This window comes from Piliocolobus tephrosceles, chromosome 9 (genome assembly GCF_002776525.5).
Source record: "Piliocolobus tephrosceles isolate RC106 chromosome 9, ASM277652v3, whole genome shotgun sequence".
Lineage (NCBI taxonomy): Eukaryota > Metazoa > Chordata > Mammalia > Primates > Cercopithecidae > Piliocolobus > Piliocolobus tephrosceles.
The window spans coordinates 19958989-19984180 of NC_045442.1; the positions used below are offsets into that span (position 1 = coordinate 19958989).

General features: G+C 43.3%; 1 protein-coding gene across 4 annotated transcripts in view; it reads left to right on the forward strand.

Moving 5' to 3' along the window:
• Window positions 1-25192, forward strand: part of NRAP (nebulin related anchoring protein) — a 75896-nt gene that overhangs the window by 16275 nt on the left and 34429 nt on the right. For 2 of the 4 annotated variants that reach the window (XM_023206632.1, XM_023206633.1), the window contains exons 10-23: window positions 1073-1177; window positions 2158-2274; window positions 5323-5427; window positions 6530-6637; window positions 7732-7836; window positions 13852-13950; window positions 14874-14978; window positions 16341-16448; window positions 16695-16796; window positions 18488-18685; window positions 19268-19372; window positions 22202-22300; window positions 23418-23522; window positions 24713-24820. In XM_023206632.1, coding sequence (XP_023062400.1) covers window positions 1073-1177; window positions 2158-2274; window positions 5323-5427; window positions 6530-6637; window positions 7732-7836; window positions 13852-13950; window positions 14874-14978; window positions 16341-16448; window positions 16695-16796; window positions 18488-18685; window positions 19268-19372; window positions 22202-22300; window positions 23418-23522; window positions 24713-24820 — 1569 coding nt within the window. The remainder of the gene's footprint in view (window positions 1-1072; window positions 1178-2157; window positions 2275-5322; window positions 5428-6529; window positions 6638-7731; window positions 7837-13851; window positions 13951-14873; window positions 14979-16340; window positions 16449-16694; window positions 16797-18487; window positions 18686-19267; window positions 19373-22201; window positions 22301-23417; window positions 23523-24712; window positions 24821-25192) is intronic. The other 2 variants (XM_023206635.1, XM_023206634.1) reach the window with 2 other exon arrangements.

Sequence of the window (25192 nt, forward strand, 5' to 3'; positions counted from 1 at the left end):
CAAATTACAAAAATTATATAATACTCCTTTTCTGGTTACATGACACATACTACTGGGGAAGGCAGTACCACTGGAGGAGACAGTACCACCAGTGGAGACAGTACCACCGGGGAGACAGTACCACCGGGGAGACAGTACCACTGGGGGAGACAGTACCACCCACTGGGGGAGACAGCACCACTGGGGGAGACAGTACTACCAGGGGATGAAGTACCACTGAGGGAGACAGTACTACCGGGGGATGAAGTACCACTGGGGGAGACAGTACTACTGGGGAATGCAGTACCACTGGGGGAGACAGTACTACCAGGGGATGCAGTACCACCAGGGGAGACAGTACCACCGGGGGAGACAGTACCACCGGGAGAGACAGTACCACTGGGGGAGACAGTATCACTGGGGGAGACAGTACTACCAGGGAATGCAGTACCACTAGGGGAGACAGTACCACCAGGGGATGCAGTACCACCAGGGGAGACAGTACCACCGGGAGAGACAGTACCACTGGGGGAGACAGTATCACTGGGGGAGACAGTACTACCGGAGGATGAAGTACCACTGGGGGAGACAGTACTACCGGGGGATGCAGTACCACTGGGGGAGACAGTACTACCGGGGGATGCAGTACCACTGGGGGAGACGGTACCACTAGAGGAGACAGTACCACTGGGGGAGGTCTCTACATAGATCTGCCATTGGGCATGAGTAAGGTAGTGTTTGAGACCTGCTGGAAGACAAAGGACTTCCCTGGTTGTCAGTTAAAAAATGAATATTCCATAACACATAGGCCTGGGGGAGTGGTAGAGTGTCTGATTTATCCAGTGGAAATAATGATGATGATCATTATATCAGTTGCCATTATTTAGTGCTGACTGTGTGCTGGGTACAAGTAAGTGGGCCTGACTCCAGGGTCTGCCATCTTAAAAGGAATGTTTAAACCACCACATGGGCATCACTGGAACCCAAGGTGGATGAACCTCTGTGATAATAGGCTCTGTGAGTGGCCATTGCTGAACCCCGCACATCTGGGGAGGAAAGCACTACTCACTGAAGTTTTTGACCCACCCAGCAGGGTTACCTGGAGGAGTATGAGGAGCACAGGGGAAAGGGCAGCTTCCCAGCTATGATCACTCCAGCATATCAGAACGCCAAGAAAGCCCATGAACTCGCTAGTGACGTAAGTACCATGTAGGTGTGACGGCAGAGCCACAGAGGCAGAGAAGTGAGACTTTGAAGGCTGTGCTTACTGAAACCTACACACAGATACATTTATTACAGCTGAGCCAAAGTAGAATGTTAGCCCTCAACTCCCATCCAAATTTATGAAGACTGCTTTGGCCCCATTCGTCTGCTTCCAAGGAGATGCACATGGACAACCAGTATAGCTTGCTTGAGACCATTTGAAGCAAGTACAGAGGGTGCCCAGCCAGAGTGGGGTATTAGGAGAGTTTTGCCAAATGGCCCAATTAGAAATTGAGTAATTTAGGGGAAGAACTGATTAAAATAAGTCATATGATTATCAAACTGGGTGTAACCCGGTGATGAAATGATTTTTATTGGCAGAATGTTAGCCTGCTGGCAGTCCTTGAAAGGCAGGCTATAATTAAACTTGGAAAAGTGACATGCTCACTACAGATCTTAACATGCCAACTGTAACTTGGTCTCATCAGAACCTAGCATTCATTTCACACCCCTTGCCATTTTGTTTTTCTTTCCTTTTCCTTCACTCTCTTTCCTTTCCTTTACCAAAGAACTATTCACCTATTACCCGTAACAGCACCATCTTTCCCTGAGGAAGGAAGTTAAAAGACATTACTCTGCCCCTCATTAGCAGGGAAATGATGTTTAAACCAAGGGCAGAATGGGTTTGGACTGACAACTTTTCTTATGATTATTTTAAGACATTTTTTTTCCATGCAATATTAGAGTATAAAGTATAAAAAGTGTGAAAAGGTCCAGGAAAATTTTAATAACAAAAAAGGACAAAGTAGTTTATAGATTTCATGAAGAGAAAAGGCCACATGAATATTTTTTTTTTCCTTCAGAAAATTGTATTAAGTAAATGTTGACATTAAGTCCAGGATAACTTTGGAGTAATTCCTCTCCCAGAGCATGGAAACATCAACTCCAGCCCTGTTTTGTGTGTTTTTATTTCAGATAAAATACAGGCAGGACTTCAATAGGATGAAAGGTGCCGCACATTATCACTCACTTCCAGCTCAAGACAACTTGGTCCTCAAACGGGCTCAGAGCGTAAACAAACTCGTGAGTGAGGTGAGTGTGGGGGAAGAGCCACACGCATGAGCATCACCTTTCTTATCTCCTATAGTCAGTGGATGAGGTGACCCTATAATAAAAAGCTCTGGCTAAAAGTGTGACACCGGCCAGGTGTGGTGACTAATGCCTGTAATCCCAGCACTTTGGGAGGCAGAGGCAGGCGGATCACCTGAGGTCAGGAGTTCGAGATCAGCCTGACCAACATGGAGAAACCCCGTCTCTACTAAAAATACAAAATTAGCCCAAATTAGCTGGGCGTGGTGGTCCATGACTGTAATCCCAGCTACTAAGGAGGCTGAGGCAAGAGAATTGCTTGAACTTGGGAGGTGGAGGTCCCAGTGAGTCGAGATAGTGCCATTACACTCCAGCCTGGGCAACAAAAGTGAAACTCCATTTCAAAAAAAAATGGTGACACCACCTATTCTGCCCATTGGTTACCGGTTTCCAAGAACAGATAAGTGGTAAAATGCAGTTTACAAGAGAGCCTAGAATCAAACCAGTTACATCTTTCTCTGATGGTTCAGAAGTTACTGCCTAGATCTTCCCAGGGCTGTCAATACTCAAAAGTGCCAGGCAACAGGCTTCTAGTTGCCAGAAAGAATACTGGAGGATCCATCTTTTAAAACAAATCAAACATCTGAAAGAGTGTTTCAAACGTCAAACCCCTCTCATTCTCTTATTATTGAAGTCTGAGTTCCGAGAAGCTGTGTGTTCCATGTGAATTTCCCTTTCCTTACATGCTACACTGGCTGCCAGAGGGGTGTGTTTGGTTTGGCTTGCCCACAGTTTAAGACATTTTTATTGTGAGGACTGTTTGGCAAGGAAATATCCCCTCTAGATCCTCATATCCTTCTCACGCCCTAGTGTGTCCTTCATGGCATTTTCCCTCATTTTCATTTCTTATCTGGACTCTTGAAGGCATTTGACTTGGCAGCCTCTGGCGACGGGAACAATTATGGCGATTCAAAGCACTCACGTAACAAGTTATCTGCAACTCACAAACAGATATGCAAATATCCAAAAATATTTTCCATCTCTAACCTCTAAAAGCCAGTCCTTTTCCCTAACCTGTTAGCTAACCCGTGGTCCTCTAACTTGGGGCTGCTCCGAGTCACCAGGAGTGATATTTTCCTAAGCCTTATCAGAAGCCTCAGATACTTTGAAGTGATAGATGGCTGCTGAAGCTTTGGAATCTACATTTTAAACAAATGTTCCAGATGATTCTGGTGCTCTAGACCAGAGGTCATCACACTACAGCCTCAGTGACAAATCCAGCCCACAGCCTGCTTTTTTAAATAAAGTTTTATTGGAACACAGTCACATGACATTTGTTTCTGATTATCTGTGACTGCTTTGGAGCTACAAGGACAGAGTTGAGTATAACAATTGACAAAGAATATGTGGCCTGCCAAACCTAAAATATTTACTGTTTGGTCATTTATAGAAAAAGTTTGCTGGCCTTTTGCTGTCACTCACAGAACACTAGATCTAGATAGGACCTCTTCCACCACTAGGCTCTCACTTTGTCATACGCCTGGAAAAGTAAAGTGTCTAGTTCTGGGTGGTAGAGACTTTTAGGGACAGAACTGGATCCATACCACTGGGAGTGCAGTTCTACCACCCAGGAATAACACCGTTAACATTTTGGCCTTTTTTTTGTTTGAGAGGGAGTTTCGCTCTTGTTGCCCAGGCTGGAGTGCAATGGCGCGATCTCGGCTCACCGCAACCTCCGCCTCCCACGTCAAGTGATTCTTCTTCCTCAGTCTCTAGAGTAGCTGGAATTATAGGTGCCCACCACCATGCCCAGCTAATTTATTGTATTTTTAGTAGAGATGGGGTTTCACCGTGCTGGCCAGGCTGGTCTTAAACTCCCATTTTGGTATTTTTCTATATGAATATACTGTAATTGAACAGATTAATATAAAAATATATTTATAGTATTAGAATTAGACATACCCCCACCATATAGTTTTGTAAGATATGATAACAAACTGAGGGGTATTTCCTTTGGAAAGAAGTTGTAAGGGAACCTTCCATTTCTTTACGTCCTTACGTTTAGTCAGTAAGACAAACCAGCCATCTATTGCAGGTAGTTGGCCTTAACTGCCTCATGCTAATTACCTGAGGTGACTTGGAGTCTATTTTATTACTGTAGCCTCACATCCTATATCCAGGCACCCAGGAGAGCTCAAATAGCCAACTGATTTTAAATTAGAAGACGCTCTGCATCTGAGTGGTCTCATTTATTATACTCCTTGTAAAGTAACTTTCCTGGTTGAATTGCACTGAAGTATACCTATAAAGATGTGCATACATCATAAATATATAGTGGGAAGGATTTCCTTAAGTGGGACACATCTGTGTGACTAGCAATCAGATCAAGAAACAGAACATGACCAGGCATCCTCCTAAGACATTTCCATGATAGGAAATGTGATTTATCCCCCTAATACACTTCCCCTCAAGAGTAACTACCTACCTGAGTTGTAAAACCAGTTTTGCCATTTTCTGAGTTACGAAGTCTTATAGTATTTGTTCTTGAAATCTTGAAAGTGACTGGGAGGCCGAGACGGGCGGATCACGAGGTCAGGAGATTGAGACCATCCTGGCTAACCCGGTGAAACCCCGTCTCTACTAAAAATACAAAAAACTAGCCGGGCGACGTGGCGGGCGCCTGTAGTCCCAGCTACTCGGGAGGCTGAGGCAGGAGAATGGCGTGAACCCAGGAGGCGGAGCTTGCAGTGAGCTGAGATCTGGCCACTGCACTCCAGCCTGGGTGACAGAGCGAGAGCGAGACTCCGTCTCAAAAAAAAAGAAAGTGACTATATACTTTTAATTTTTTGAATGAAACCAATCATTTACTATTTATTATGATTTGTTTTTAATCAAGGAAACTATGTCCTGCTAACTTAGCATATTCTATGCTTGATATGTTAAAATCTTGGGTTGAAAGTTTTCTAAAAATATCCTAGTCAAGTCCTGGGACATTTTCAAGAGTGACTTCGGATTTGGTTCTATTGTGTGTCTGGTGTTTTGATTTCCAAGGTGGAGTATAAGAAGGATCTGGAAAGTAGTAGAGGTCACAGTATCAACTACTGTGAAACACCTCAATTCAGGAACGTGAGCAAGATCTCAAAATTTACCAGTGATGTGAGTTGTTAACGCTAAGCTTTTGTTTGGGCACTTTCGGTGAGCTTAGTTTTTAGGTCTCCTAAGAGGGGTAGTCTGTGGGAATGGATCTATGTGTCTTGGAGAAGCATGGCCTTTTAGGCATAAATGCCTGGGTTTTGGTTAAGATTGCCTGCTGGGATTGGTCCTCATAGTGTTCAATTCTGTCACATCCCTGATCTTGACCCTGAGTCTTCTGGGCGGGACCTGTCCTCTCCGTCCCCTTGCTTCCTTGTGTGTAGCACAGTGCCTGGCTCCTAGTGATGAATGCTGGTGAGGGGGCCTGGCTGAGCATGTGGCGTCCCCTCTCAGTGTGACTTTGTGCCTCTGAGTTAATATCACCTCATAATAGTTCCTTCCCCCTCATAGAGTACTTGTGAAGATTAACTCAGATAAGTAGAATCGTGTCTGATATACAGTCATAAATAGTGTTCTGTTTAAATACTCGCAGTACCTAGAAATGCAATGGCCTCCCAGGTTAGGTGATTTTAATACCCCAAATGTCCTATTTATGACCTCTTGTCATCCTGTTTTGGTCTTCTTTTTATTTGATAAGTGGCATTTGGCACATGGCACATAACATTATTATTTCACATGGTCACACTAGTGACCAATTTTTACATCACAGAATTCGGCAAAGCTCAGGTTTTGTCCTTCATATATTTAGAAATGGAGGTAATGGCATGCAGTGATTTGTACCAGCCTCAGCATGGGGCTTTGCATGTGACGCCTGCATAGTCAGCACCTGCCACCGTCTCATGGTAAATTTTCACAATGGAAGAATCTGGTAAATTTAAAACCAAAAATGTAAAAATGAACACAGAAAGTCAAGTCTGTTTTGTGCTGTCTATGCTCATCAGATCCCATGTTTCCTTGTCTTCCTGTCTTACTCCAACTTCTTGTGGGTTGAAATTTACGTTATTTAAAAAAAGTTGCCTTATTTTTTATTCCGTGATACACTGGCTATTTAAATGGGTTATATTTAATCATTTATGCTTTGGATTTAATGCATTAAGATGAGTAGTTTATCTTCAACTACTTGCGAAGGGAATGCTTTGGTTGAAAACTTTGTGTTTCTATGTAGAATAAATATAAAGAAAACTACCAGAACCACATGAGAGGCCGCTATGAAGGAGTTGGTATGGACAGACGCACTCTGCATGCTATGAAAGTTGGCAGCCTGGCAAGCAACGTGAGTCCTTTTATGCAAAGGTCTGTAGGGATGGAGTGGGGCGGTGCATAAAGAATTCAGCCAATTCTTTTACAATTTCCCTTAAAAAAAATCTGTCTTCTATTTTAAAGACTGTATAAAGACTGACCCAAAACAGTTTCTAAATGTTAGGGGATATAACCAAGGCTAGGTAAAATCCCTGAAAATTTTCAAAGGCTACAAAGTATTTATCTTAGATTTCTCTAATTTGAAGAGTACTTCAATCTATTATAATGAATCCAGTGTGGTTAACACTTTCAATTTCTGAGAGAGAAAAAGAAATGAATAATTATGATTTTTATTCCAAATTCCCCAGGGTTTCAAAGCTTTTGTGATTTATTTGGAGTTGGTTAGTTGGTAAGCTGGTTTGTTCCTTCATTCATTTTTCTGATCATTGTATTCATTGAAAACCTACTGTGGCCTGGCACTGGTCAAGGTAGTGGGATAACAGGGTAGATCAGGTCCTTGTTTTCCCCTGTAGCATATAATCTGTTAATCTCTCTTTGGCTTTGTCAATCCAGTTTATAGGTTTACAAATGCCAGGTTGTAAATCTTGGAGGTAAAGGACACTTAAAGGAAACTGATTTCATTATTGAAACATACGAATGTTGAATTTTCTCTGCTTAAGAATGTCAATTTGATCTTTAGAAAAAAAAATTAAATACTCTAAAGACTCTTGACCTTTCCATCTATTTTCTCAGGATTAGCCAAGGAACTCTTCCGTTGTCTATCCATGTGCACATGCCTCTTTTCATATAAGTACCGTGCACTAACCGATTGTGCCACTGAAGGACCGCAAATGCTTCTTTTCAACAAAAATGACAAACAGCTTCATAATTAATAAGAAATATAAAATAAATGTACTACAGATGGAAGTTAACTAATTTTGAATTAATTAAGAGGAGTTCAGATTAATTAAAGACAAAAGTATGAACTAACTTAATTTTCCTTGAAGGTGATGAAACTGAATTCATTTGTTTCTGGGTATTTAAAAAATATTTCTTATGGCATTCAAACAAAGCCAAAAGAAAGTAGAAGCTGATTTCTACATTCTTGTTCTTTTCTTCGTGTTTTAGGTTGCCTATAAAGCTGATTATAAACATGATCTTGTCGACTACAACTACCCAGCCACTCTCACGCCTTCCTATCAAACAACGATGAAACTGGTGCCCTTGAAAGATGTAAGTTCTTTTCCAACAGCTCTTTCTGCTTCGTCACTTGTCACTTCCTTCCTGAGGAGTGATTTGTAGGCAGCAAGATGGAAAGAAACATGATACAACAGTTCATAGGAGGGTGAAGGGATTGAAGAAAGGGAAATCCTTTTCCATTTTCCACTAGGAAGTTCATTTATGCATGCTTGCACACTCTTCGATTTTCAGTGTGAACTAGGGACAACTCTAGTTTTGTCTTGAAAATAACCCGAGGTTCAGTTTTTCCTCTTAGAACTCAGTGAGCTTTGTCTGCTGGGCACATTTCAAATGCCTGTTCCTTAGCAAGGATGACTTTTTTCTTTCTTTGAAAAAAGGTTTGACATGTAGTATGTTAAGGACTGAAGGAAGTAAAATAAAATGTATATATACAAGTTGAGAGGAAGTGGTAATGTTGACTCCATTTTTCCTCAGGAGGACATGGGAAAGTATATGTATCCCTTAATTATTACAGCAGTGATTTTATTTATGGTTTGGCTTGTTCCAAGCAAAATGTGTACAATCAATTAAATTTCTTGTTTTCTGATTATAAGAATTTTACTATATGTTTATTATAGAAAATTTAGAAAATACAGAAAAGTACAAAGAAAAAGATAAAAGTCACCTACTAGCTTAAAAAGTACTTCAGGGGGCTTAGAAGTAAGGTTGTATTGTGGTTGCCAATGAAGGTTATCTCCAATCAATAAATCAATAGTTGAACAAATAATTCAACGTGTATTTATGAATGTCAAGTGCTACTTTCCTTTACTTTCCTTTGGGATCAGTACAAGTTTAGAAGTTGATTGAGGTTTTGCCACTGGTAGATAAGTCTTTGAATCTCTCTCTCTCTCTTGCTCAGAGCTGGGGCAGTAGGATTCAGTTGGGTATCTCCAGTGTCCAACCCAGTGCCCAGACATCAAAGGGCAATCATTGGCAAATTATATTTATTGAATGAAGAGGGCTTTTCTAATGTGTAATAAAACAGGAGGTAGGAAGCAGAGGAATTGATCAGGGACCTAAACTTTGCTTCTCTTTTTCTCAGGAGGTTTGGTTGGATTGACTTGACTTACTCATTTTACAAAGTTAAACTTGACCGCTACCAAAGCTGCATTTATTTATCTATTTATTTATTTTTTGGCTGTATACATTACCTGGGAAACTTGCAGATCAAGGGCACCTTATTAAAATTTGAAGATGTGCTTTTGCAGTAGGATTCTAGATATCATGTCTAATAAGTAGCACAAAGAATGCAAGATGTACTCCCATTATGACATAACTTGCTACTACATTTATCTAGATAAGACTCAGAGTCAAACCAGGCACCTGGAAGCCCACCCAGGAAAGTTTGATGCAAACTTAAACCAGACTGAATTAGAAATATTAATTGAGTTTAGAGGTGGGTTCTAAACTGGCAGCCCATGAGCCATATTCACGCTACGGAAGTGCTTTGTTTGGCTACACAGTGGATTTGGTCTTGTTGTTGTTGTTTTAATTGAACCAACATGTGGAATTTCTGAGTTCAGACAAAAACTAACATGCTCACCTTTTCTTGAAAACTCTGAGACATTCTGCCCCAGATCCTGCAAGGCAGCAATTGGCTGGGACTAGGTAGTGGCAGCTTGCTGTTGCTGTACCTCCTTTAGCTTACCTTCCTGGTTCTGATGTGAATTTGAGTTTATCACCCATAATGTAGGGATTTTACTAATCAGGAAGTTTGGGGAATCCATTTACAAAAACAATTGTAGTCTCTCTGTCTGGTCATCTTAAAGGTGGTGAAATAGCCATGAAATTAAATAAGCAAGGATGGGTTCTTAATCTGAGAGCATTCCCTTTAGATAGATTTTTATAAACATTGATAGAATTAAAATGAGACTCTATCTTTAGCAAAGGAAAAAGAAACCCTTCAAAATGTAGATTGAAGCAATGGCCAAGCATTTGTGATGTTGCAAAGATGTGATTAATCATGGAGACTTTTAATTATGTCCCACAGAGTAAAGTAATTGTACTCAGTAACATACTTAATACAGATTTATCAGGAAAGAATATGCCATTTAAAAACATAGTTTTTGTGACATTTTATCATATATAATTCTGAATTTTAATAGACTCTATAATAAGATGATAATTTTGCCTTCTGAATTAATGCGTTAGGAAGTCACTGTACTCTAATCTAATTAATAGTTGACATTGAAATGACTTTATATTTCCTAATTTTCTCTACACACCCCATGTCCAAAACTCAACATGCAAAAACTTTTCTCCTTGAATCATTAACTAAAAAGCACAAATGTATTATTATTATTTTTTTGAGATGGAGTTTCACTCTTGTTGCCCAAGCTGGAGTGCAATGGTGCGATCTCAGCTCACGGCAACCTCTGCCTCCCAGGTTCAAGCAATTCTCCTGCCTCAGCCTCCTGAATAGCTGGAATTATAGGCATGCGCCACCACGTTCGGTTAATTTTGTATTTTTAGTAGAGACAGGGTTTCTCCATGTTGATCAGGCTGGTCTCAAACTCCTGACCTCAGGTGATCTGCCCGCCTTGGCTTCCCAAAGTGCTGGGATTATAGGCGTGACCAACCGCACCAAGTCTAGTGATGTTTTTTAATCTTCAAATCCAACAAAACTCTCCATGGCCCATTGTCAGGAGCACTTCGTTATTTCTAGGTCCTGTTCTAGAAGTTCACTTGTAAGTCATTTGTTTGTTTCTGGAATGCATTTCCCTGTCTAAACAATGCTAACTCTGGCTAATGGGAACCCTTTGCCCATCTGTAAAGTAAAAGTAATAGCTTTAAGCACACTAGCTTTGGCAAACCAGGTTTATAGCCTATAAGTATAGCGCCACCTTGCGAGGCACACTCCAGGGATTTGAATCATAGCTCTGATACTTACTGCCTGGATGACCTGGAGCAAGCCATTTTTGGTCTCTGTGCCTCAGTTTCCACACTGTAAGGTAGGGATAATAATAATGCCTAACCATAAGGTGGTGGGAAGGATTAAATGAGTTAACATGTGTGATGTACTTGGAATGGTGCTGGGTGCATAGTAAGTATCATGTGTTAGTTATAATTATGACGAGCTGGTTGAAATGAGTACAAGACCCAGGGAAGACATGGAATATACAAGTTAGTAGCCAGTGGGCCCAAAGTGGCTATTAGACCTATTTCTCTTGGGTCACTGGAATTTTTTTTTTTTTTTTTTTGAGATGAAGTCTTGTGCCCAGGCTCGAGTGCAGTGGTGTCATCTCAGCTCACTGCGACCTCTGCCTCCCAGGTTCAAGCGATTCTCCTGCCTCAGCCTCCCGAGTAGCTGGGGTTACAGGCACAAGCCACCACGCTCGGCTAATTTTTGTATTTTTAGTAGAGACAGGGTTTCACCATGTTGGTGAGGCTGGTCTTGAACTCCCTATCTCATGATCCTCCCGCCTTGGCCTCCCAAAGTGCTGGGATTACAGGCATGAGCCACTGCCCCTGGCCCAGGTCACTGGATTTAAAAAAATATTGAACTATTTGTTAGCGTTTAAAAATTGCAAGATTTTGCATCATAATATGGATTTCTGGTTTCTTTGGAATAACTGGAAAATCTAGCTTCTGTATGCCCTATTGGTTGCATGACAACCATCTCCTAGAGCTGGGCAGCAGCTGCCTCCCTTAGCCATAGTCCTCGACTCCTTACTTCCCCAACAGTAAGGCCAAGCACTAGGCTTGTACCCAGCTAGTGATCTATCTGGCTCCTAGAGACCTTTGTGACTTTTGGGCTGCAAAGACTCCCTGAGGTGGGCTGTCATCTCAGGGAAGTGGCCATAGGAAGTATCAACAGACAGGAGGAAAACAGAAAAGCAAAGACAGAAAAGCAAAGACAGAAAAGCAAAGGCCTGTAGTCTAGACAGACAGGAGATGATAGAACAGTACAAGAGTGGCCAAGGTGTGGGCCCCTGGGGAGGGCAGAGCCAGCTGCCAGAGGAGGCTGGCCAAGGCCATAGGTGAGGTACAGGCAGAGATATCAGTAGATAGTGGTGATGCAGAAAAGAGGTGTTGTTCTCAGGCAAAGCCCAGGTCTGAAGAATTTGCCACACTGTGTGGGATTCTGGGAGGGGCCTTTGGCCTTGGGCAAGGAAAGAGAGACATGAAGGCTGCGAATGAGGTGTTCAATGGTGATCCTGTCACTTTGAGCCAAGCCAGGGGAGCTCAGCTGGCAAGCAGGCCCAATCTGGAGCCCGTGGGCCCAGAGATTCAGATGTCCCGAGGCACTGGGTGAGTTTGTGATCCTGGGAGTGAGGACCCATCTGAGATATCTGTGTGGGCAGGGAATGTCTGAGTTTGCTCACTCTGCAGAGTAGGAACCCCACAACAATTTGTTGAAAAAATAAATGGATGGGCAAGTGGATGAATGAAAGGAACCATGTGAGCATAAGGGAAGGAGAGCAGAGTTAGGGATGAGTTTACTTCTTCCTCTTTTACCTGGATTTCAGATAACTTTGATTAAATTCTAAAAGAAGGCCAGGTGTGGTGGCTCATGCCTATAATCCCAGCACTTTGGGAGGCTGAGGTGGGAGGATCCCTTGAGGCCAAGAGTTCCAGACCAGCCTGGCCAACATGGGGAAATCCTGTCTCTAATAAAAATACAAAAATTAGCCAGGCATAGTAGCGCACACCTGTAGTCCCAGCTACCAGGGAGGCTGAGGCACGAGAATCTCCTGAACCCAGGAGGAGGAGGTTGCAGTGAGCTGAGATTGTTCCACTGCACTCCCACCTAGGTGACATAGTGAGACTCTGTCTCAAAATAATAAATAAATAAAAATAAATTGTGAAAGAGGTTATCTGCTACCCACAACCTCTCCCTCTTTTCTGTATCCTAGCTCTACTCCTACCTGCATAGGTTTCTGGGGCTCTCACTCAGCTCACCTTAGCCCCTCACCCCTTATCGCCTGCTATCTAGCCTCAAACCTGTTCCTTTACTTCCCTGCCCAAGTTCCCATTCCTTCTGCGGTGGATCTTGGTCAGGTGTGTTTGAAGAAAAATAAGGTGATTGGACGCATATATTCTTGTGGGCAAATGGCTAATAATTCTTAATACTTGAAAGGGCAATTTGTATTTTCAAAGGGGAAAATTCACTAGTCCTTGATGTCTTGAGGTGGGAACCAGGCAGTCAATGCATCCAACTGCACTGGGGATTCTGCCTCCTCCTCTTTAGAACCTACATCTTCTATGAAAGTGCTAAGCTCAGGGAAATTTCCTTGGGGACTCTGGCAAGGTGGAGGTGAGGACCAGGCAGGGGCTGGTGTACAGGGTGGGGACATGTTAGGGCCACCTACAAGGAGTCACTGATACTCTATTGCCTCCCACTAAAAGATGCATGTATAACTTGGTTGGACTTTTTGTTCCCCTTTCATTTTACTTTTTTTTTTTTTTGTGACACTTCTTTCTTGGTGAAGTATAAGATGTATACAGAAAAGTATACTATGTGTAGATATATGGCTTGAATTATCTATAAAATGACCTCAGGCATATATTTTCATTGGGAATGAGCCCTAGGCACAGAATTATTGGGACATAGGATATGTGTGTGCCCAAATGCCGTACTGTTTTCCAAAGTGGTTGTACCAATCTGCACTTCTGCCAGCACTGTTGTGAGAGTTTTCATAAGTCCTCATCCTTAGCCAGCACTTTGTATTACCAGCAGTTTTAATTTTGGCTCTTCAGGTGGTGTGGAGGGGTATCTTGTGGTTTTGGTATGCCTTTCTCTCATAATAGTGTGGCTGAGCATCTTTCTCTATGTTCACCAGACACTTAGTTCACCTCTTTTATGAGTTACCTGTTAGGTGTCTCACTCTCCAAAGTACTGTTTTTCTATCTGTGGGCTTGGAGTGTCTGTCAGTATCCAGTTGGAATATCTGACTCTTTTTCTACATAGTCATTTGAGAATTGCACTTTACTGGGCTTGGGAGAGGGAGCTAAGCAAATCTTTGAGAAAAGAGCAAGTGACATCTTTTTGTGCCAGTTTTTACCTAGGCCAATTATAGGCAGAGCATCGACAAGTTGAAGTACAGCTCAGTGACTGACACTCCACAGATTGTTCAAGCCAAAATCAATGCCCAGCAGCTGAGTCATGTAAGTAACCGTCCCCTGCCCAGCTGGGCGTGGGGGTCTTGGAACTGCTGCTTTGAGGCCTCTGGACAGCTGACCTCCAAGGATTTGACGTTCATGAATGGTGACACATGTCTTATTACAGCCAGAAAATGACCCCCACTTCTTTTAAACTTTTTATTATGGAAAACTTTGAATGCATGCAAAAGTAGAGAGCATAGCATAATGAATCCCCATGTACCTGTCACCCATCTTCAACATCAATCAACTCATGGCCACCCTGCTTCATCTATATACCTGTCCAATTCTCCTCTTCCGTATTATTTTGAAGCCAATTTCAAGTATTGTATAATGTAATCTGTAAATATTTCAGTATGAATCTCTAAAAGGTAAAAAAGAAAAAATATTTATATAATTTTAACATATCACATCAAAAATCTAACAATAATTCTTAGTATCACCAATCATCTAAAGTTTAAGTTTAATTTCCAGTCAAGACTGCTTCTCGGATGATGCCGTATTCATCCAACAGGAGTCACATGTCTGGTTGGCTCTCTTTTGTGTGTGTGATTTAAGATGGCCTTTTGTCATTGTGGGCAGGCATTTGATAATTACCCGGCATATAACAAGATATTCATCTCTGCAGCAAATGTTTTTTTAAAAAGTTCAGTATTCTCAAGTGCATGTAAGGGGAGTTGGTGAAGCAGTCATAGGGAACTCTTTTGCAAACTCACAACTTTGAGTGCGTCTTTGAGTTTCTTTACTTTTCATTTGACACCTTCAGTTCATTAATTTAAAACATTCACAAAAAGTACAGGCTGCCTGGTAAAATGGCTTTTCTGGAAACTCCTTCTCAGCTATGGGTCTAAGGGGGAAAGACCTATGGGTCCCTAAAGTTCTCTTTCTGCCCATATAAAAGCCCTACAGATTTATTTTAAATCCAACAGGTGAATTACCGTGCTGACTATGAGAAAAATAAGTTGAATTACACATTGCCCCAGGATGTTCCTCAGCTGGTGAAGGCCAAAACCAATGCCAAACTCTTCAGTGAGGTAAGAGAGCAATGTGGGGAGAAGGTGGAGGGGGTTATGGAGCGATGTGAAAACGAAGATACCGAGATGGTCCAGCAAGTGGGAAGTGTCTATCCCTGAGAAAGGCTCTTCAGAGGCATCCATCAAATTGTAACTTTGAATTTTGCTATGTCATGGCACGTGGTAGTTTACTAGTGATAAATTGGTCATAGCCAGTTAATCCCATTATATGAGCATGTGTACAATCTATGTGTGAACACACACACACCCCTACATCCTCATCCTCATCACCCTGGTGAATTGGTGATTTGCTGTGTGGAGGAATTTTAAGTTTATTTTTGTTTTTGTTTTTGTTTTTGTTTTGAGACGGAGTCTCGCTCTATTGCCCAGGCTGGAGTGCAGTGGCGCGATCTCGGCTCACTGCAAGCTCCGCCTCCCAAGTTCACGCCGTTCTCTTGCCTCAGCCTCCCTAGCAGCTGGGACTACAGGCACCTGCCACCACGCCCGGCTAATTTTTTTTGTATTTTTAGTAGAGACAGGGTTTCACTGTGTTAGCCAAGATGGAATTTTAAGTTTTAAGAAGATCAATCTGCATCATCAGATTCTTCCTGGAGTCACAAGTAGGCTATGATTTGGCTTCTCATTCTAGATGGAATTTTGGGGGCAGGAGAAGAAAATAAAAGGAACTAACATTGTTTAAATGCCTGTTCTATACTGGGGCAGGCACTGTATATGTGGAATTATCGTAAGTCCCAGCAGGTATTGTAGGGGCACAGTTAGTGGCATGGGCTTTGGTGTCAGAGAGACCTAGGTTCAGATGTTGGCACTGCCATTTTTAAAATTTATGTAACCATAGGTGAGCTCTTTAATTTCTCTGAGCCTCACAGGCCTAATGTGAAGATTTGCGGTTAATGAGTAGAAATCATTTAGGAAAAGGCCAATAAACAGTAGTTGTTATTGCCAGGGCAGTGTCAACACCCCACATTTATGTTACACTTCACCAGTTTAAGATCTCTTTATGTATACTCTATCCAATTTATTCTCACAGCAATCCTGAGAAAGAGAATGTGATACTCTCTTTGCAAATAGGAGACTGAGGCCCCAAGAGGTCATTGGCCAAGGTCACATGATCAGAAAACAACAGAGCAAGGAGCAATACATGGGTCTTTTCTTTGTCCTGTTCCATTACCACTGGCCTGCACAGCTCTACAACGAAGGAATCAATTAACTGTGTTAATAATTACTGTTATCATTTTGATAACAACAGCCGAGACTCTGGTCTGTAAATAGAGGAAAAAACCAACTTTGCTTTAAAATAATATCTTTGACGTTTGGCAGGAATATGGGTAGCAACTCCTATTCACTTGTGGTTTTGTTTGTCAGGTTAAGTATAAAGAAGGCTGGGAGAAGACAAAGGGGAAAGGATTTGAGATGAAGCTGGATGCCATGTCTCTGCTGGCCGCCAAAGCCTCTGGGGAGCTTGCTAGCAATGTAGGTTTCCTCTCATTAACTCAGGAATGCATAAGAAATGGTTCCAATAAAATGTCAGTGGTCCTGCCGAAAAAAATAATGACTCTTAACATTGTAAACATCGCAATACTTTAATCTTTCTCTGGATTTGTGAAAGATTGGGAGGTGTTTTTTCAGAATTGTTCCCCTTGCACTTGTTAAAACCAGAGCCCCATAGACGGCAAAGCTTCTCTCTCAGTCACAGTAGACCATCTTCTTTCTCTCAAGGTTAAATATAAAGAAGAATATGAAAAGACAAAAGGCAAAGCCACGGGTACAGCCGACTCTAGGCTTCTGCACTCCCTGCAGATTGCTAAGATGAGCAGTGAGGTAAACTCTTTTTCTAACCCCCAACCCCTCACTTACAGTTGTGTTATTTTAAAAGTTTTTCCTGGGCCTACTTCACCTGGGACTGTTACCTTTTTATTGACTTCTACCTGCAACTCTTTTCTTTCCTGGCTTGCATAAGAAGTTTGTTTGGTTTATTTATTTCGCCAAAGCATATTATTTTCTTTAAATGGTTGAGGCTTGTGGCCCTAAGGGTGACAGCATCTGCTGATCAAGGTACAAAGGTGTTCAGTTGCATTTATTCATGTCACAAATGTTTGCCAAGTGACTACTATGAGCAAGACACTGTGTGAGACCCTGGGGCTATAAGAATGAACAGCACGTAGTAAGTTTCTCCCTAGTGGAGCAAAGCATCCTGCTTGTTGTGGCACTGTCCTGGTCTTGTGGTTACAACATATATGGTATTCAAATATTTAGCAAGCCAGGGCCTCCCAGGCTGCAGCCAATCAGAATGACGATGCTTATAAACAACTGTAATGGCTGGAAAGGAACCTTGGTAAATGTCACTTACCAAAAGGCTTTGGGGAAGGAGAATTCTGCTAGAAGAGACAGACCCGGTTTCTAATCAAGTCTTCCCTGCTGATGCTGAATAGGGAAAAAGACACAAAAGATTGCTTGCTCCAAGCTATGAGGCCAACTTACACTGCTGTGATGGTACAGTTGGATGTAATTATCCAATGAGTCATTAAAGAGCCACAGCTTGAATAGAAGAGAGTTGGCATCTGGGTTGCCATTTTGGATGTGTCTACAGAACAAGCCGAATGAAGTGCATAGTCATGAAGCATAAAGAGGCATTGACAATTTGGCTTCAGTTTAGACAGAATACATTGATGTTTCATATGTGCAGTTGGAGCAACTGGGGGTCAAAAAGATTGTGTCTTTCCCAAAGCCATATGGTAGTCAGCAGTAGTGGTAGAGGGGTAGCGAATTAGACCCGAGAACTCTTATTACCTGGCACCACACTCCTTCTACTATAGCACACTGTCTTTCCCCATCATCACCACCATCGTCACCACTATCACCGTCACCTTCACCATCACCACTGTCATCGTCACCATGATCAATCACCATCATTGTTGCCATCATCACCATCATCACTACCATCACCACCACCGCTATCACCACCATCATCGTCACCACCAAACCACCGTTGTTATTGGCATGCTAACATTATCAAGTGTTTGCTATGTGACAGTCCCTGTACTAAGCATGTTTCAGCTATTATTCCTTTACTTATCACAACAGTCTCCCAGAGGGAAACGAGTCCTTAGAGAGGTGACATAACTTTCCAGAGGTCACCTTCTGTTAGAGGGCAGATCAGGTTGGAACTCAGGCTTGTCTGGCTCTGCAGCCCAAGCTTCTTTATTCTATCTCTTAAAGCATCTATGAAAATTGGGAATAGAGTTTTCTCCTGGCGCAGCTGGGTAAAAAGGTTTAGCACTGGCAAGAGACAGTCCTCCCAAAAACAAAGTAGTGTGAAACCTCAGCTCCCTCATGATGCTGCTTTTCAGAGCCAAGACTTGGGTCACGCCTTTCTGACAGAAGGGTGACAGTGCCCAGAGTGCCGATTCTCCTGCTCCCAAAAGCCTGGAAATCTTTCCTGCATTTTCATATCACCCCTGCAAAGGGCGAGCTTCAACTAACAAAACAGTCCTTGTTTTGGTACATTCAAGGTTGAATATAAGAAAGGCTTTGAAGAGAGTAAGACCCAGTTTCACCTGCCCATGGATATGGTAAACATCAGACATGCTAAGAAGGCCCAAGCTCTTGCCAGTGACCTGGACTACAGGAAGAAACTGCATGAATACACTGTGCTGCCCGAAGATATGAAGACTCAGTGGGCCAAGAAGGCCTATGGGCTCCAGAGCGAGGTGAGCCTGCACATTGCCAGTTCTCTTCATGCATCTCTTGCGGTTGGACATGCTTTCAGAGTGATTCCAAACCTGTGCATGAGTCTCTTACATAACTTGGGAGACTAGGAAGAACTGCAGGAAATGTACTGGGGCCAGAAAGGACAGATGGGGAAGTAGAGATATAGTTGACACAATGGAGACTGGAGGGTGGAGGATCAGGGCTCACAGCTAATGCTTAAGTCAAGATGTATTGGTGATGGGGACGAGTCAAGGAGAAGAAAATGTTGAAAATGATAAATAAATCCTGGAAATTTAGCAGGCTGGCAAAGAAAGGCCCTTGGTTAACAAATATGAGAAACACTCTTTTAGCTAAGGTTGCAGTGTCTCAGCACTAAGGTAGAGCATGCTACTCTCGTTACAAAAGTTACACTTTTAGTGTGGCTGTATCTCCCAAGTGGAGATCTGCCTGATCATAAAGGAGCAGGGAGCAGTTCTTCCAGGAAGGCAAATGCAGGATCAAGATCTTCCTAACTCTCCCATCAACTCTGTCCTGTCTCTATCCATGTACCCAATGAGAACTTTATGGTTTTTCTCTTGTAGCTGCAGTACAAGGCCGACCTGGCATGGATGAAGGGAGTTGGGTGGCTGACAGAGGGGAGTCTCAACTTGGAACAAGCCAAGAAGGCTGGACAGCTGGTCAGCGAGGTAACCTGCACTTGGGCCTCTGGCCTCCAGTAGTCCTCAGCCCCTGACTCACACAGGGTGATCTTTGCCTCTAATTCCCTTTCTCTACCCCCAGATTTATTTTGGGTGTGATTCAAAGTGGGAGTGCTTCATTTCACACCTGTAGCGCATTCTCAGCTAACTTTCCACAGCCTTAAACTTCCTGAGATGGTGTCATTAAAGAAGCCTACCTATTTACTTTGAGTAGCAGTTGCATCCAAATAATAATTTGGTTTAGAAAGGTGTAATATACAGCACCTGGGAAAACAGCATTTCTTAAGTGAGCAAAACAGCATTTCTTAAGTGAGCAGCGTGTGATTCCTTTTGAATCAGAGAGTCCAGTATTTGGAGGATACCGTTCTCATTATGCCTGTGTCTTAAATTCACTGCAGATTTCAGGCAAGTCACTTAACCTTCCTGATCCTCTTTCCCTCATATAAAAATGAAGAGGTTGGCCTGTAATCCCAGCAATGCAGGAGGCCGAGGTGGGCAGATCACGAGGTGAGGAGATGGAGACCATCCTGGCTAACACAGTGAAACCTCGTCTCTATTAAAGACACAAAAAAATTTAGCCAGGTGTGGTGGCACGTGCCTGTAATCCCAGTTATTCAGGAGGCTGAGGCAGGAGAATTGCTTGAACCTGGGAGGCAGAGGTTGCAGTGAACTGAGATTGTGCCACTGCACTCCAGTCTGGGTGACAGATCGAGACTCCGTCTCAAAAAGTAAAACAGAATAAAATAAAATAAAATAAAAATGAAGAGGTTGGATCGGATACTCTCCTAGGTCCCTGCAGCTCTAAGCCCTTGCCTCTCTTTATGCCATAGAAAGCTGGCTCTGGCATCAGGCAGAGGAGGACTTTTGAAGGACATTTCATTTGGAAGTGTCACTATTTCAGGAACTTTGTTTGGAATCTTCAAAGGGGATTCTTGTTTCAGGGCCAAGAAGGCTGAGTCGGCATATCTCTTGCAAATGATAATAATGGTGATAATAATATTCGCCATTTATGGACTGATAATCATTATTGATCACCACTTTGGGTGTATTATATACATACTGTTAATGTATAGGTCACCACACTCCTATGTGATTAGATGGTATGATTATCCTATTAATATTCCCATTTCACAGATGAAGAAAGCGGGATTGAAGTTACACTTTTAGTAAGCAGAAGAGCTGGGATCTGTACCCAGGGTGTTTGATCTGGTGCCCTGGCTCTTGACCATGAGACAGTATTGCATCTCAAAAGCATATCTTGTAATGTACTCTTATATTCCCACTGTACTCACCCTCCTCTGAGACAGAGACATATTTAGGGTTAGAATGTAGAATGAGGTAGAGAGAAAAGCATAGCCCTTTAGGGCTTTCATTACCTAGTTTGTTGGAGACCAACTAAAGTTCAGGTGGAGCAACCAGAGCCCCATCTATCTTGGACAGGGGTGCAGCAGAGGGGAGAGAATGTAGCCAGTTGGTCCTTGAGATTCAGGAATGTCAGTTTCTATCTTACTTCCTGTATTACCTGCTAATTTTTAAGCTCCTCCAAGGCCAGGAGGATATCGTCTCCTTCACCCTTTTTATGTTCCTCTGTGCTCTGTACGGAGTAGATTCTTGGCTGCTCAGCAATTACTTGTGATTTGACCAATGCATAGTCTGGGATGACTAGGAATTTCCAACAATGGCAGGGCAATATGACTCCCTTCAGTTATGTGGTGAAGGAGTTTTCCCGTTCAACACAGTGGAACTAGGGAGGAAAATTAGAAGTCTCTTGGGAATGTTTTCTCTAGAACTTTTTTCCCCTAAAGGCAGAAAAGTTGGAGTTCCCAGTGTTCCAGTCACTATGTTGGGTTCCGTTGGTTGCTGTAACCCTCCTGCTGATGGCATGGGGAATTTTGCCAGAACCAGGCTGTGAGCTCATCTCTGATCTCCTTGCCATGTGAAGCTTTTGCTTCCACACGCTGTCCTCAGCGGCCACCTTTCCCAGCAACTTTGGCAGTTTCAATGGAAAAGCCAGAGGAGCTAATCTTCAGGAACGACAAGAAGTCCCTGAGGGGGGACAGAATTAGCACATTGAAAATTTACCAATTAATTTGTGGCTGTGAGATGGGGACACTACAAGGACAAGACCTCAATGATCTGGAAAATCAGAAACTGTGAAGGCGAATTCCACCTGACCGCAGGCTTCTGTCTGTGGCTCTGCGTCTCCTTCCTTAAAGCTGCTGCTTCCTGGACAATCATGATAACACCATGGCAATGGCGATGTCCTGACACTGTCCCAGGGACCTGACTCACACGTAAAACATGGTGTTGAAGCCTCTGCTCCACACTAGACTGAAGTAGCTTCTACTGTTGTCCCCATTGTACACTCCAAGCAAGGGTGGCTTAGGTTGGATTGAGTGATGTGCTGGAGGTGATGAAGCTGGAAGGATGAACAGGCAAGATTTGAACCTCAGTCTTCATCATTGTAAAGTCCAAGTTTCCTCCACCTCACCCTCCTATGTCAGGTCTATATTTATAAAATGTATACCTCCCCGGGCACACGGTGAAATACAGGGTTACTGAAGAGGAAAATTACATTTCCCATTCAGTAATAGAAACTAAAACAAGTTCACTGGATCAGGTGATCTCAGGGCTGTGTGGTTCTGTTCAAGCTGCAGGATCAACTAGAACATTCCTCCCAAGGGAATGCTTGGACCACAGAAAGTGTGTGTGTGTGTGTGTGTGTGTGTGTGTGCGCGCGCGCACGCGTGCACATGTGTAGGGCAGTAGGGGCAACCCAATCCTAATGCTGTGGGGGTCCCTTTCCTTTGGAAACAGAAAAACTACCGGCAGAGGGTCGATGAGCTGAAGTTCACCAGCGTGACCGACAGCTCCCAGATGGAGCACGCCAAGAAGAGCCAGGAGCTACAGAGCGGGGTGAGTCCTGGGCTGCCCTTTCTCCACCAAGCTGCTGTGTCATGGACCTGGGATCCTCCAGGGACAACAGCAGGTGCTGCCCAGGCATGATCCAGAAACCAAAGAGCCTTCCCTTTAAATAGGCTGGACTCAGCTTTCCCCAGGCTTCCAGGCCGTTTCTGGAACTGGACACCAGGGCCCTTGCTTCATCCACCACCATCTCCCCCGATTTTATTAGGGATAGATGCAGGGCTGACTTTATTCCTTTTCAGCTTCCAGTATTCTCTAGTTCCCTTTTTCTTCTGTCTCCTATCTTTCATCAAAGACTCTCTTATTCTGGAGCTAGGAGAGAATTATCTTGAAAGAGGACAACATTTGTGTTTGGGGTATGTGCAGGTCACACCCACATAAGCTTATTTATGGGGCCAGAACAAAGAAGCGCCACACACATTATTTACAGATTAGTTCTCTACACCAAGCAGGACCATAGTTGTCACAGTCTGTCCGGGACCTTCCTAGCTTTCCTTCCTAAAGGTCCAGGTAAGATATACCTGCCAGAAAGGATACTATCGGCATAACTCAGAGTCAGCAGAAAGCCACTGTTTGGAAACTCAAGTTGGGGGTGGAGGGGAAGCAAGGAGAGAAAAAGAAGAGTGATGAGTTTGCCATGGAGGAGATGTCCATGCATGCTCACTTTCCTGGTGTCAGTACCTGTGAATGGATTAAGGTTGATTATGGAGGGGCAGGAGGCGGAGTATGCTTCTTATTTTTCCCACCTGGGGAGTCCATACTAATCTGAACCCCCTGGTGGGGTATTTTTATGACCACAGACAGTGTAAATAGCAACGCTTGTGGAGGTTGATTCCATTCCAAAGGAAAGGTGTGAAAAGAGAAACCTTGGAGGGGTTTTTAGGTTGGCTCCCTGCCACATTTTTCTCCCAGCTCCTCCCCACTGCTTCTCCTTCTCTCATCTCTCCTTGACTGTATTCTGTCACTCAAAGTCTGATCTGGTGGGTTTTGTAATGGACTTTCTGTGCAAGTCAGAAAAGTGCCAACCAGACAGAGACACCATGCGGGATGCCACCCTGCCCACCTCGCCCCTGCCACCTGCTCCTGATTCAGTGCTCTCTCTCAACAGGTGGCCTACAAGGCAGGAAATGAGCAGTCTGTCCATCAGTATACCATCAGCAAAGACGAGCCTCTCTTCCTGCGGGCCCGAGCCAATGCTGCAAATCTCAGTGAGGTACAGAGAGAAGGAGTGGGCAGCATGAACTCTGCTCTCCTTTGTGTATAGCCACCTGGTAAACCAAGCCCACCAGTCATGGCATAGTGTCTGCATCAACTGAGGTTACATACATCTGGTTGTTGTAAAAACAGCTCACCCAGCAGATCTGGCTCCTGATCAGTGTTTTAGGGGGAGAGGAGGACAGCTTTCGCAGGAATGAGCTATTGGAGGACTTGAGCCACTGAATGTATCCTGGGGTTGGATGTAGGGGTTATTCTAGGTGCCAGAGTTGAAACAGCATAATCGTGGTAGAGGGGAGTAAGAGCTCAGACATTCGCTCCAAATGGTCTGGGTTTCATCCTTGGTTGCCACTTACTAGGTGTGTGACCTTGGGCAAATTCTTTGTTCTCAGGTGTCCCATTGGTAAAATGATGCCAACATTAGTCCCATCGGGTTGTCATGAGGTTTTAGTGAGTCTCTACACATCAAGCACTCAGAGGCCAAGTGCACAGTGGTAGCTGTTAGTCATGAAAGCATCCATAGTTCCAACTTCCCTCCTGTCTGTATCTTCTGGGGAAGGTGTTTTCTTTGCTCTCCCTGCTTAGCTCTCAGGTCTTTGGGTTCCTCATCTGAGAAATAGATGGGGAGAAGAATTGGGAGGAGAAGCAGAGGTTAAATTGATTCATATGCAGAAAGGGAAAGGAGCCTTCCAGAAGAAAGGTCTTGAAATTTGGAGATAAAAGCAGGAGAGACAACGGGAGGCACAAGGAAAATACCCAGGTGGACTAGAGGCTGGGGGAAGGTGGGAGGAAAGAGAAAGAGGTGCAGCTGGAGCCGCTGCTGGCCAGGTGGGGTGCATGGACAGAGATGGAGAATAGACTTTTCAGAAACGTCATTGTGTTGTGCTATGCTATCCTACCTTTGGCATGTTTTTGAGACTTCCATGAAAACTCCTAGTATTTGTTAAGGCTTCTGGAGTTTAAATCTGCTTTTTTTTTTTTTTTTATTGAAGCCCTATGTGTTAAGAGGCCTTAAGGCAGGAAGAAGGACTGGCTATATTCAGACGACATGATTTCTGTGACTCTCAGAGAAGGATGTAATAATCAATATTGCTTTCCTAGAATGGTCATTAGAGTCTAGAGAAATGCTCTCACATGAGAACCCTTTCATATGAAAACCCCCTCACCTTCTCTCCTAAATCCCCTTAGAAACTGTACAAGAGCAGCTGGGAAAACCAGAAGGCAAAAGGGTTTGAGCTACGTCTTGACTCCTTGACTTTCCTGGCAGCGAAAGCCAAGAGGGACCTGGCTAGTGAGGTGAGTCTGTCCCCAACTTGTAAAAGAGACTGCAGAATCCTGTGTGTTTATACCTGGGAGATTCTCTGAGTGTCTGGGCAGGTTCTTAATCTCTCTGAACCTCAGGATTCTTATCTTTAAAATGGAGATAATAGCCTTAACCTTGCAATGAGATAATCACATCTGTGCCTATTTAATAACTGCTTGCCACACATTGATTTTCAGTAAGTGATGAGTTACTATTTGTAGTAGTAGCAAGAGTAAGAATCCAGATTTCTCACTTTACAGATAAATTGATGCCCAGAGACATTCCATGACTTTCTAAAGACGTTGTGGTCTGTTAATGGTTAATACAGGCTCTGGTGTCAGATAGACCTTGTATAAAATCTCACC